Here is a 14,298-nt window from a genome sequence, read left to right as displayed (position 1 = left end):
TTATCTGAACCTAATAAAGATAGGTAGGTGCTTGTTCTTGATTTATTGCCATATTTATCTTGTTTATTGACCTTGTATTGGTCATTTTTTGGCTCTCTCCTATGCAAAAGTCACTTAAGTCAATCAATAAAAAAATTCTAAGCTTCTAAAATATGCCAGACACTGCTAAGCACTGGAATACAACAAAAGGCCAGCAGCATGCTTTCATGCAGCTTACAATCTAACAAGGGAAACAACATGCAAAAATTATGGACAAATTATATACAAGATAAATATATAAAAGATAAATAATATACAAGGTGAAAAAAGTTAAATACAAAATAAATAAATATGTAAGATTAGAAAGTAATCAATGGAGGGAAGGTAGTAGAATTATGAGGATTTAGAAGTTTCCTATAAAAGGTGGGGTTTTAGCTGGAACTGAAACTAAATTGAGAGAGCAAATATAAATGCAAAGGACAATTAAAGCCAAACATCTTTGTCTTTTTTAAAATAAAAAAAATTATTGTAATCCTTTTTCTTTCATTTATAGCAATAAAAATAAACAAAAAAAAATGAACACCTTTTATCTTGTCCTTTACTCTTAGAATCAACCTCCAGTCATTTTGGCCATGGGTACAGAAAGGCTATTCTTACAGATCCTAAGGTGCTTTTGTTTTTATTTTCCATTATCTGTTCTTACTTCTAAATTTATTTTTTAAAAATCTAAGTAGGTAAATCAGTGCCCTGTTCATCCACATCACTCTCTTGTGATAACTCCTTTTTCTCTTTAATGAATTTCTTTTGTCTATAGACTTATATCAAAGAAGTTGTGAATCCCTGATTCAAAACTAAGCTCCAGGACCTTTTGTTCTATCTTTCATAAACTCCTAATATAATTCATCCATTTAACTATGCATGTCATATTCAAAATTAAGTCTCACCATACCATCTCTCATCTCTCTCCACTTTCCTCCCCTTCCCCCAAGAAATTTTTGACTGAGATATCAAGAACTAGAACATTTTAATAATAGAGAACTCTTCTATTTCACGGGCCATTATACACAGGGAGTGTCAAAAAGTTCTGTTTTTTGCTTCAGGAAAAAAAAAAAACAAACCTTCAGCTGGCTTCTTCTTTTCTGGGAATTTCTTCAGTGTTAAGAACACAGCTGTTCTAGGAATGTCCCAAGTATTTGTGAATTTCCTAAGCAAAAAGTAGTTGTCAGTCATAGTGTTTTCTACCAAATCTTGATAAGTAAATTGAGTCCTTTTGCTAAAGTTGTTACATTATAGGAAATGAAATGAATAATGTTCTTTTAGTAGTTTGGGTGTAATTCTGGCAATAGAAATGGTATGTGTTTATCAGAAACCCTTGAAAACAAAGCCTCCATAAAATATAACAAGGCTGAGTTCCTTTCAGAAAAATGAAAAATATGAAACTATGAAAAAAAATTGAACATTTAAAAATATTTCTCTTCATGCCACTTATTAATAATAATTGGTATTTAAATATTACTTTTAGATTTCTAAAGTGCTTTATCTATAGTTTATCCCTTTATTATTACAACTATTCTGTAAGATAAGTGCTACAGTTATAATCAACATTTTACAGAGGAGAAAACTAAGGCTGAGAAATTAAGTAATTTGTCCAGTACCACACAGCTAGTAAATGTCTGAGATAAAATTTTGGCCCATATCTCTGTCATTCCAAGTCCAACATTATTCACTACATAATGCTGTTTTTCATTGATTGACCCTCGAGTTCAAAAGACTGGACTATTAAATCGAAGATTCCTTGTTACTCAAAAAATCTGACCAAAATTTACTAAATAAATTTCCTGTGACAACGTAGGGATTATCCCAAAGTTGTACTTTGGCCAATAAGATATAAATTTTTTGTGTGTTTTTTTTCAATAGTGTCTGACTCTTTCTGACTTCATTTTGGAGGGTTTTGGGGGGCAAAAATACTGCAGTTGTTTGCCATTTCTTTCTTCTGCTCTTTCTAAAGATGAGGAAACTGAGGTAAACAAGGTCAAGTGACTTACTCAGGGTCACATAAGTAGTAGATATCTAAAACTGAATTTGAACTCAGTCTTCTTGATTACATCTAGTACTGTATCCACAGTGCCACCTAGAGCTCTAATTTACAAATACACCAGCCTGCTTTAAATAGTTTTGAATTTCTCCATTTATTTCAAAGAATCTTTACATTCTCAAAATAAAATTATTGGGAAATCACTCTAAATTGAAAGTAGTTTGTGCCCTCTGTTTATTTGATTTAGAATAGAAGATTTTGTTATGCAATCAATGTTAGGCTGTCGCCCACTATAAAAATTACAACTCCTAACTTTGGTCTGTTTTCCAAATCGACTTTTATCAGTTGATGCTGAAAATGAAGGGAGCATTTCCAAGATGGACTGTCTTGTTAGCTTTTTGTAGAGTCCATGCAGAGGAAAAAAATATTAGTTAAGTGGATTCAGAAGAACTTGAAAATCATCTATGGCATTTCAATCAGAATGTTAATGCGCTTTATAAGATAAGGTGAGTTGCTACTATCAGGAACAAACCCATAACACTGAACTTAGATTGACCATTGTGAAGGACCTTTCATCAAACTATGACCTTTTTCACATAAGAAAATTGAGGTTCAGAGCCTACTGCCTGAGTAAGCATTACACTACATAGTGATTCCTTTTTGTATTTCTAAGCCTTCTTTAATACTTTTATCAACCAATTTCTTAATTTTCTTGAAGAAACTGCTGATGTATACCAGGCCAGCATTTTAATCATAGTCTGAGGCATAGGATTTTCACAGGTGAGGACCAACAAAAGGAAAATGTGTGAGTGACTGATATTGCCATAATTGTGGAGCTCTTTTCTGAGAATTGGTTGACATTCAGACAAATGGTAATTAGGCTGAGAGATGGGAATGGTTGAAGAAGCATTAGCCTATATAATGACACCGTAGAATTAAGTAATTGAAACTGGAAACTCAATGATTCTATGAAAAGAAGAGCAAACATTGAGTTTCCCTAGAATTATTTTTCCCCAACACCATTTTTTTCATCAATCACCCACCTTCATATCTCCCAGAAAATAATTTGACTAATACATTTTAATTTCATGTGCCACATATATGATTAGCGCACAGTTTTGTTTTGCAAGGGTTGTTTCATGTCAAAGAAATGATACAACTTTCTCCCTCTCCCTTTAAAGTAGGAAACATAGTTTGCCAATAAGAAATTCAAATCAAATCCCTCAAAGGCTTGTGTTTGGTTCAAAACTTAAAATAGTTGAGGTTTCAGGGTGCTGTTGTAATCTTGGCAAAGCACATTTTCCCATCCCTGGCATGAAAGCTCCTTAACTATGCTTACTTTCTGGTTCAATTAGAAGGTCTCACCTTGCCTACTTAATCCTGAAGTCAAATATGATTACAAACATTTTCTTCTTCGGCGTCTAAACTGTAATAATAATCACTATAATTTCAGTTAAATACAACATCTCTCAGCTGCCTTCTTTATTCTCAGGCTTATTATATTTCGTCTGTATAAAGATTGTCTTCAACATTAAGATTTGTTAAGGATCATTTGTTTTTATAATGGAAAAGAAAACAAAGGTGAAGATTTCAGATCTTAAAGTCTGTATTTCACTGAATACTAGATCATGTTTGGTTTTCAGAGAATAAGCATGGGGGGGCATAAAAGAGAAGGTTAAAAGAAATAGGCTTTAAAGCTAAGTGGAAATGTTCAATAATAAATAATCAACCAATTTATCAGATAATTACAAAGGAAAACTGAATCATGGAAAAGAAAATCTTGTGGGGAAGTACAAACCAAAGCTTATATCAAAATAAATTCTCAAAGAACTAACAAATTTGCAACACAATCACAAAATGAGCATAAAAATTAGAGGGGGAATTTTAGCACTTCAAGTGTATGACTGATCACATTAAGCTTATTTGAGCAACATTCTCTTTTTGTTCTACACAATGATAATTCTAGATAAAGTTGGAGGGAGGGTGGGTCTTTGACAATGAATTTTAAAATTTTATTTAAAGCAAACATCCTACAAGGCTTAAGTCTTTAATTTTTATCTTTGTGGTATGGAGCTCACTTCAGATATTAGTTCTATGTGGTATGACAGTCCATCACAGCTCAAGAGGACTACTTCCTCTTGAAAGGATCCAGCCAATACTACCAAATGCCTGGAGAAAATAGTAAAACCAGGCAACCAACATGGAGAGCTCTTTCTTTTATATGTTTAACCCCAGTTGCAGTACTAGTACATGAAATTTAAATCCTTTTGCTCCCATCTGAAGAATAAGAAAACCCTATACTGACAAAGCCAGGCAATGGGAAAACTATGCTGGCAAATGCCAATTCACACCTGTTCACTACTGTAAATAAGCTTGTACACCATACCAGGGGACCAATTAAATGAACTAACCATGTCATTTGCCCATTGTTTTAGAGTCAATGAGAAGGAGTACAACTCTGCTCTTGGCAATAATCCCAATTAAATGAATGTACTTTTTATCAGGGGGCCAATTAAGGAAATTGTACTGAATTATCATATTGTCTAATATGAAGCATATAGTACATTAGAACTGGCGTACTTCTTTTATATGTGCCTTTCAGTGAACTACATCCTTTCTCATTATAGCCACATGGAAAAATTAAGACAATTATTTGTATTACTAAATGAATTTCTTTAAAATTTTGTATTATCTGAAAGGATACACTACATAATATTATTTCTTCAGTAGAGGAAACTAGCTCATATGGTAAGGTATTTAATATAATCCTCACTAATACAAAAAGGGCAGAAAATAATTGCTTACATAACTAAATAAACTACCTTATCTCATAGGACACAGCTTCAACTGTATCGTTACTGACACATTTTTTTCCCTGCTATATTAAGACCAACAAAATAAAATTAAATAATAACATTACAGCTAACATCTACCTTAGAAAGGATATTAAAAGAGCTCTGGATTTTTAAAAAATGCTAAATATGTCAGAAATGGCCAGTGGATTAACAATGGCAAAAAGCATTTCATTGCAATCACATTCAGTTAAGATTCAACTTTGCATTTTGGTATTAATATTTTTGATAGCAGGGGGCCATTTTGCTTTCTAGACATTTCCATTTTTCTTTGGGACCATTTTGGAATTTTGCAGAAAACTACAGAAAAGGAGAATTGAATTAAAGTTTTATCTCTCAACAGCAAACACAGTGTGCCTTCCTCAACCTAGTGATTTAAGTTGAAATTGAACAAAGCTCCAAATGTTCTCTCTTTGATGAGGTACTTCATTTATCCAATAGGAGTCAAGACCTTTTGGAATGAAATTTAAAGGAAAAAAAGTTCCAGCACAGCCTTGGTGACACTAATGCAAAAATTTCAGCACTCTTGTTTGGAATGGAAAAAAGCAGATTTTGCATCCTGCAACTAAATTTCATGGATTCCAACTCCAATACTGTGGTTGTGACTGGTAAGAATTTTTGTTTATTTGTTTCCAATTTACTGCTCCTTTTAGATTGGCAAGGAATGCACATTTGCCTGATCTTTATCATAAAAAGTTCCATAAGAGGGAAGGTAGAGTGACAACTGGTCATTCTCATAATTCCCAAGGGAAAATAATTTGCCACACTATTCCCCATTTTAAAAAAACAAAAACAAAAACAAACAAAAAAATACACTAGAAGTTAAAAAAAAAATCTTAAAAAAAAACCTCTAGAATGTTAAATAATTATTTCTCTCTGTGTCTCTCATGCTTTCTTTTGCTCTCTTTGTCTCTTTCTTTCAAAGTCATAGTTTTATTTCTACCTAGATACTTGTAACTATTTGACCAATAAGATTAGAGCTAAATAAAGGTTACCCAGTGAATCTCTCAATCAGGAAGATACGATTGCATCATAATATATAATCAGACTCCATAATTAGAGCCACACATGCCCAACCTTGGGATCTCAGTTTCACAGCAAGATAAAGGAGAGAGCAGGATGTGCAGTGACCACATTGCTACACCAGACCATTGAAATGATACATACTTTAAAGGAGCGTGCCTGAACAAGCAGCCCCTGCATAAACATCTGGAGGCTTGGGCTCTTCAGGGAGTGCTGAATCTCAAGCTGTGAGACCTACCAATGGGAGATTCTTGCCTCTAAAAGTTAATTCTTAAGGAAGGTGAGGGATTGAGTGCTCTGTCACCAGCACATCTCAAGTCAATTCTGAGGATGTGTGAGTTACTATCAGTGAGGTCTAACTCCTAAGACTTGAATACAAACTTTTCAGCTCCAAGTTTTTGAGGGGATCATATGGAAGTTGTGGGGGCGATGAAAGGAAGTGTTCACTTTCCTGCTGTAATATCAATTAATTAAAAGAAAAAACAATTAGAAAATTAAATGTAAAGTTTCCTGTTTTTCATAGTTTTCAAAACATAAATAATTTTCTGTTTATTTCCTCTTAAACAATATTCATATGAAGGTCCTAAATATTCTGGATCTTAACTTTTTTCCTAGTTATGAACTCTGAAATACAGAAATAAAGTACAAAAAAAAAGTACACCATAATTCACATACTCTTAGAATTCGATCTCTCTTCCAGATGTATGTTATACTTGGCATGAATGATTTATTAACATTAAACCATAATCACATTTACACCTGTCTTGGCACTATTAACCTGTGACTTATCATCACATGCTCATGTCTGTGTGATAAAGCACCTAATAAGATTTAGTTACTTAGGTGTGGATATTGGCTTTGCTATTCCAGAATTCTTTTATTTAAAATGTCTGGCAGCTGCCAGGAACCAAGCATTGGATTATCTTTGTGATTCCTTCACATTTTACCAAAATAACAGGCACAAAGATAAATGAGGGCAAAACAATAGAATATTTAGGAACAAAGTAGTTCAATGATCACTGAATAGGACTTTAAAAAAAAAACAGAGAAAACTTTTCAGTCCTATTAATTGTTGTTGTTCAGTCATGCCTGACTCTTTGTAGCCCCATTTGGAGTTTTCTTGGCAAAAATACTGAAGTAGTTTATCATTTCCTTCTCCAAATTGTATCAGTGGGATCTCTGAATTATAATTGTAAATTTTTATAGGCCCTATTAATAAGCTTCAGGTTAGAGCTATGACATATCCTGAATATGTGGAATTTGCTCTTTTCCCTTTTAATTCCTCTTCTTGTTTCTGCAAAGATCCAACTCAGATGACACCTCCTGTGGGAAAGCATTCTTTGACCTACCCTAACTGGTAAAGCTTTCTCCAAGATAGATTATATTTATTTATTTGTTTATATATTCTACCCCTAGAACAGAATATAAATTCCCAAAAGGTGAGGATGTTTTCCTTTTTTTTTTTTTTTTTTTTAATCTTTGTATTCCCCACCACCTAAGACAAAATCCTTGCACAAAGAGGTAGTTACTAACTGCCTATTCAATGGAAGCATGCACAGCACGCTCAAATTTCATTTAACCCTGACTTTTTAAGTAATGACTTACTTAGATAACTATCCCTGAAAAGGGGCAATGGGTTTTAAGCTCGATTTTTAAATAACTCAATGGAAGTCACCTCTTTTGATATTTTTCAAACTATAGGTACAGCAGTTCCAAAAATGGTTTCCCAGCTTTTCCTTTCTATGTAGAAAAAAGTTCCATCTCCGATATCTATTGGAGATATTTCTTCCTTTTGAGATAATCCAGAATAATGGTTGGCAGGGAGAAGGTGTTTTCTTCAATTTTCTCATCCAGATCTATGTTTTTGGATCTTTGACTTTAGTAGTCCTTTGAGAGAGAGTAGAGCATGGGAAAGAAATGTTCCCTGATTTAGTTACTAAGCTACTAAGTTACTAAGACTAAGAGAGTATGGAGTGTCTTATTTATTATACTAAGTTCTATGGGACCATCTGGGCCCAAATGGATTCTTTATCAAAAAGTTATTATTGGACAAAGGGGGAGACCTTTTTTCATGATTTTAGAAGTAAAATCAGAATAAGCAATGGAACAGTTAAAACTTAAGAGGATATATGCCAATTATCTGGTAAGAACCAGAAGAATAGCCTTGAATTATTTTCTCATGAGAAGAATTAAAAGCCTCATTAGAAGTACTTACTCCCCACTATTTCATCCACTCCCTTGGGATTTTGCATGTGAAATACTAAATCAGATTCCAGAGGTGAGAAGAAACATACTTTCAACATCAAAGATACTCACAAGACCTTACTTATTATTAGAGCTATATCTAGCTATGTAGAGATAGATGTTGACATTTATGTATTCTAAAGCAAGCAATATTCATTTTCATTGCTTAATGTTGGGAAGAATAGTACTTGCAGTTACAAAATTCTAAATAAAACCATTCGCATACACAAATAATAGAGGTCATATAACTATAAAGACCAGACATGGAGAGCATTAAAGAAAATAAAGATTTTTTTGGCCCTACCACACTACAATAATAGGCTCCTAATTGGTCTCCTTGGTTCCATTTTCTCTCCCCTCCATTCCACCCTCCACACAGCTTGCCAAAATAATCTTCCAAGGCAATGGTTGAACCATGTTATTTCTCTGCTCAAAAAATGTCAATGGTTCCCCATTGCCTATTAAATGAAATATACACTCATCTGCCTGTCAGCCATCCACAATTTAACTTTCACCTATATTTCATTCTACTTACTAAGTAGAGTTTGACTAGTAGTTAGATTTGGACTGCAGGTTGTCCCGTTATGGGATTGCTTAAGGAATATCCTATTGTTGTGACTGCAGAGGTACCCTGGATATCTTAGAATCAGCCAGAGTCAGGATAAGCAAAAGTCTTTATTCTTGATCTTCTGGGGTCCCTGTCAGGGCATTAGATTTAGGAATCTACACACCTTCTTTCTCTCTCTCCACTGCCAAAGAATGATCCTGCTTGTTCTACTCCACCCTCTGATCTCTTCTCCCCCTTCTCTGTCCACACCCACAGATCAGCACAGAATTGTTGAGTAGGGTCATCTTAGTAGAGTGTTGTCCAATTGGTAATTAGCCTTAAGTGCTAGGTTGTCCAAATTCATCTGCTCAGAGTTTCATCTCTTTACATCCTATGAAATGCACCCCTTGTTCATGTCCATCCTTCACAGTCTTTAAGGCCGAAGCTCAGATGCTGCCTCCTTCATGAGAATTCCCCCTTCCAGTTGTTACTAGTGTCTTTATCCACAATTTATATTTGGGTACATGATACATTTCCCTCAATATAATATAAACTCCTCAATGGGGAAAATGTGTTTCATTTGTACCTTTGTAACCCAGCATCGAATGTAGATGCTTACATATGGGAGGTTTTTAGTGCAGTTTTGAGCAAGTTGTTCAACTGAATAAGTAAACACTTATCAAGATCCTTCTATGTACAGAATACCATATGTGAAGGTTTTGAGAAATGTAAAGAAAGTCCTAGCTTTCATGGAACTTAAAAATCAAGTAGAATAAATGAGACATGAATACATATATTTACCATACAAAGTAAATTGTGAAAGTAATTAGGGTACAAAATAATGTGTTAATTCAGATGATGGAGAAATTACTTATGGCCAAGGAAAACATGGAAAAGGTAACATTGAAAGAAAGATAAGAAATAGGCAGAAACCTAACATGTGCAAAACAAAACATTTTATCTTCTCTCTAAAACTACCCCTCATGAAAATTTCTGTTGAGTACATCAGATACCCGGATTTTCTACCTCATTATCATAATCAACTCTTCTCTTTCCCTTGCTTGACATAGCCAATTAGCTGCTAATTCTTATTAATTCTACCTCTCAAACATCTCTTGCATCTATCCCATACTCCTCATTCACATGACCACTTCTTTTCCTGATTCATAACCAATTACTTATTACCTGAACTACTGCAACAACATGCTAATTGGATTCCTGGCTTCCAGTATCCCCTTTTCCAACTGACTATTTTCAAACTGCCAAAATAATTTTTCATACATACAAAAGGGGAAAATAAAGGAAGGGAAAAGAAAAATAGAAAGAAAAAGAAAATGAAGAAAGGGAAAGGAAAAGAATAAATAGATATTTATATAACACCTATTATATGCCGTGTGCTAAGTGATTTTTTTTCTTTTTTTTACAAATATCTCACTACAGCCACTACCCCTTCCCTTGGATGTAAACTCCTTAAAAACAGGGACAGTTTTTTCTCCTTTTATCTTTTATCCTCAGGATTTATAGCATAGTGCTTTAACAAAGGTTTGTTATACTGAAATGAATTTTAATATTTTGAGGGTGTTAATCTAGTATTCCAGTGCTCTGTCTGTTAGAAAGGAAGCATAGTTTAGTGGACAGAATGCTTAATGTAAAGTCTGGAATCCCAGCTCTGACCCTTAGTAGCTCTGTTGCAAAAGGCAAGATCTTTGAGTCTGTATCCTCATCTGTAAAATGGGGATGATCCTACTTATGCTTGCTACCTCATATGATTTCTATTACAAGAAAAACTTTTCATCAAAATGTAACTCATCAGCTCTTAATTATCAGTCACAGCTTACCTCCTTCTGTCATTAGAATCCCTGATAATGTCTTTTATACCACTGTCTGTAGGCACATCATCATTTAGAATGTACTGAAACCTGCTTCCATCTTACCGTACAACTTGCAGATGCTTTTGTAAGCCCAAATGATGCCCTGACCCCTTTCCTGACAGCACCAGATTAAAGCAGGAGTTGTTTGAGGGCTTGTCTTATTTCAGTACTTTATGGATTAATGACGTCATTGCTGTGGGCACTCCTTCCATAAAGATCACAGTTCTTCCCTGGGTTTAGTAGATCATCAGTCTTATCCAACCTATATTATGGAGCCAATGCCTGAGGACACAATTAGGTAATTTGAAAAACTTGTGGACAAATACTTTTATTCCCTTGGGAAACTAGTAGAAGCAAGTTATAATAATAAGTAATGTTGTATGTAGTCATCTGGGAGTAGCCTCATTCATTCATCATGCATTTATCAAGTAACTGTGATATATATACATACACACAATGCATGCTACCAAAAGGTTAATGAGACACGACTCTCTTTTTTTTTTTTTTTTTAGGATTGTGCCTTCCCCATATGATCTTAGAGGTGAACTGATACAATAACAACTCCTATTCATATAACATTAAAGTATTGTCTTCAGGTCCAACTAACCAAGTGCAGTAGGTAATGAAAATATTTTAAACTCTCTTTTAAAGGTGAGAAAACTGAGGCTTAGAGCTGAAATGATGTTGCTAAATTCACACAGTTAATGACAAAGCCATAATTTGAATCCAAGAATCTGATTCCTAGACTTTACACCGTATTACATTATCCCTTCATAGTATCCACATTAAAACATCATGAAAAAAATATTTTTATACATCTTGATAGTCAGCATGATGCACTGCCAAGAACATTGAAATTGGAGTCACGGGCCTTGAACTGAAATCCTATCCCAGTTATGATATTTATTGTCTTTCTTAACTCAGCCAAATCACTTAAACCTCTCTAAACTCACTTTTCTCTTCTGTAAAAGGAGGAGGTTGGAATATATGACGGCTAAGGACATTTCCAATTTTAAATCTGTCGTCCTATGATCTCAGAAGATAGAAATCATTTACTTATCTGCATTGATGGACAAATGAATGACTGAATAAAGCATTTATTAAAGCTTAATAAATAAGTGCTTACAATGTGCAAAGCATTTGTGCTAAGCATTAGAAATTCAAATAGAAAAGTAAGACAATCCTGGCTCTAGACAACACATATGGAAGTTAAATGGAAAGCTTCCCTGTTATTTAGAATGCAATGGCAAAGTGTATAATAATGCTTCTTTCATATTATCATTTTCACTAATTAAATTATATCAGTTTTGATGTCAACCATTTGACAATGATAGAAACTTTCTTTTCTGGATCTTTAATAGTTATGTTTATAGCACCTGCAGGAGCAGCTGCTAGACTGCATCTCCACAAGGAGGGATAAATTATGGGATAAATTTCCCTACAATTATGGGTCAGGGCACTAAGCTAAAAGCATTAATATTCCAAAGGTTCTTGGGTGCAGAGTTATGAGTTGTCTCTATCAGGGGATAAGGGTGATCAAGGTAGTGCTGGTGACTTGGTTTGCCTGGCACATGCTACCTCTAACCTCTCCATCAGGATGCCCCACTGCTTCTGCTAATCCAGCCTGACTGGCCTATTGGCAGTTGGTTGGCAAATGATGAGGATAATCGGCCACTTCTTTTTTTAAAAATGTTTTTATTAATTTTATAATTATAACTTTTTTTGACAGTACATATGCATGGGTAATTTTTTTACAACATTATCCCTTGCACTCCCTTCTGTTCCAAGTATTCCCCTCCTTCCCTCCACTCCCTTCCCTAGATGGCAGGCATTCCCATACATGTTAAATATGTTATAGTATATCATAGATACAATATATGTGTGCAGAACCTAATTTTTTTGTTGCACAGGAAGAATTGAATTCAGAAGGTAAAAATAACCTGGGAAGAAAAATAAAAATGCAAACAGTTTACACTCATTTCCCAGTGTTCCTTCTCTGGGTGTAGCTGATTCTGTCCATCATTGATCAATTGGATCTGAATTAGATCTTCTCTTTGTTGAAAATATCCACTTCCATCAGAATACATCCTCATACAGTATTGTTGTTGAAGTACTGGGTCTGCTCATTTCATTCTGCATCAGTTCATGTAAGTCTCTCCAAGCCTTTCTGTATTCATCCTGCTGATCCTTTCTTTTTTTTTTTTTTTTTATTAATTTTATAATTATAACATTTTTGACAGTACATATGCATAGGTAATTTTTTACAACATTATCCCTTGTACTCCCTTTTGTTCCGAATTTTTCCCCTCCTTCCCTCCACCCCCTCCCCTAGATAGCAGGCAGTCCCATATATATTAAATATGTTATAGTATATCCTAGGTACAATATATATGTGCAGAACCGAATTTTGTTGTTGTTGTTGTTGTTGCAAAGGAAGAATTGGATTCGGAAAGTAAAAATAACCTGGGGAGAAAAACAAAAAATGCTAACAGTTTACACTCATTTCCCAGTGTTCCTTTTCTGGGTGTAGCTGATTCTGTCCATCATTGATCAATTGGAATTGGATTAGCTGTTCTCTATGTTGAAGATATCCACTTCCATCAGAATACATCCTCATATAGTATCATTGTTGAAGTGTATAATGATCTCCTAGTTCTGCTCATTTCACTCAGCATCAGTTGATGTCTCTCCAAGCCTCTTTGTATTCATCCTGTTGGTCATTTCTTACAGAGCAATAATATTCCATAACATTCATATACCATAATTTATCCAACCATTCTCCAATTGATGGACAACCATTCATCTTCCAGTTTCTAGCCACTACAAAAAGGGCTGCCACAAACATTTTGGCACATACAGGTCCCTTTCCCTTCTTTAGTATTTCCTTGGGATACAAACCCAATAGCAACACTGCTGGATCAAAGGGTATGCACAGTTTGATAACTTTTGGGGCATAATTCCAGATTACTCTCCAGAATGGTTGGATTCTTTCACAACTCCACCAACAATGCATCAGTGTCCCAGTTTTCCCACATCCCCTCCAACATTCATCATTATTTGTTCCTATCATCTTAGCCAATCTGACAGGTGTGTAATGATATCTCAGAGTTGTCTTTAATTTGCATTTCTCTGATCAATAGTTGTCAGGTTCTTACTAAATGCTAATGAGATAATGAGATATTAGGTTCTTACTAAGTGCTAAGTCGGTACTTAACAATTCTCTAGTTCCAGCCTTTGGGGGGAGTTTTACCCCTTTGAACTTCTGGGGAGGAGCTTGCATGCTTAGGAGGAGCAAGTTCATTGGTTGAAGTATTTTTTCCCAGAAGCCCCTAAGTTATTCCATGCCCATTCTCTGGGAGGATAAAAGAAGCAACATTGAGCAAGGGAAAAAAGTATCTACTCTAGGTCAGAATTGGCGGGGCTCTCTACAGGAAGAAGAATCTGACCAAGAGATGGAGTTGAGACAGCAGATCTCCTCCCAGAGAGCGATCGGCAGTTTCTGGAGACAACAGAACATTACATTTTGGCACCCAACGTGGGTCAAGGACTTTTGCTTATCCTGAAAAGGACTTATTCTGAGCCCTTCAGAGAAGTTAGCCCAGACCTTTGCATTTTGGCGCCTGAACAGAGACCCTCGGACTGACAAGATCCAGATCTCAGTGGAAAAGCCTCCGATCCAGATCTCAGTGGAAAAGTCTCTCTGACCCAAAAGCGTGAATAACAAGGAAACTTTGTGAAACTTTTGTT

The 14,298-nt window shown here is 34.9% G+C and overlaps 1 protein-coding gene across 2 annotated transcripts in view; it reads left to right on the top strand.

The window, feature by feature from the left end:
* The window catches only part of PGPEP1L (pyroglutamyl-peptidase I like), a 104,870-nt gene that overhangs the window by 6,565 nt on the left and 84,007 nt on the right, over positions 1-14,298 (top strand). For both annotated transcript variants that reach the window (XM_074295050.1, XM_074295049.1), the window contains exon 2: positions 5,308-5,474. In XM_074295050.1, the coding sequence (XP_074151151.1) occupies positions 5,402-5,474 (73 nt within the window). In that variant the 5' untranslated portion in view covers positions 5,308-5,401. The remainder of the gene's footprint in view (positions 1-5,307; positions 5,475-14,298) is intronic.

This window comes from Sminthopsis crassicaudata, chromosome 2 (genome assembly GCF_048593235.1).
Source record: "Sminthopsis crassicaudata isolate SCR6 chromosome 2, ASM4859323v1, whole genome shotgun sequence".
NCBI lineage: Eukaryota > Metazoa > Chordata > Mammalia > Dasyuromorphia > Dasyuridae > Sminthopsis > Sminthopsis crassicaudata.
The sequence above is the reverse complement of the archived record's forward strand: the minus strand, read 5'-3'. Positions and strand labels throughout refer to the sequence as shown.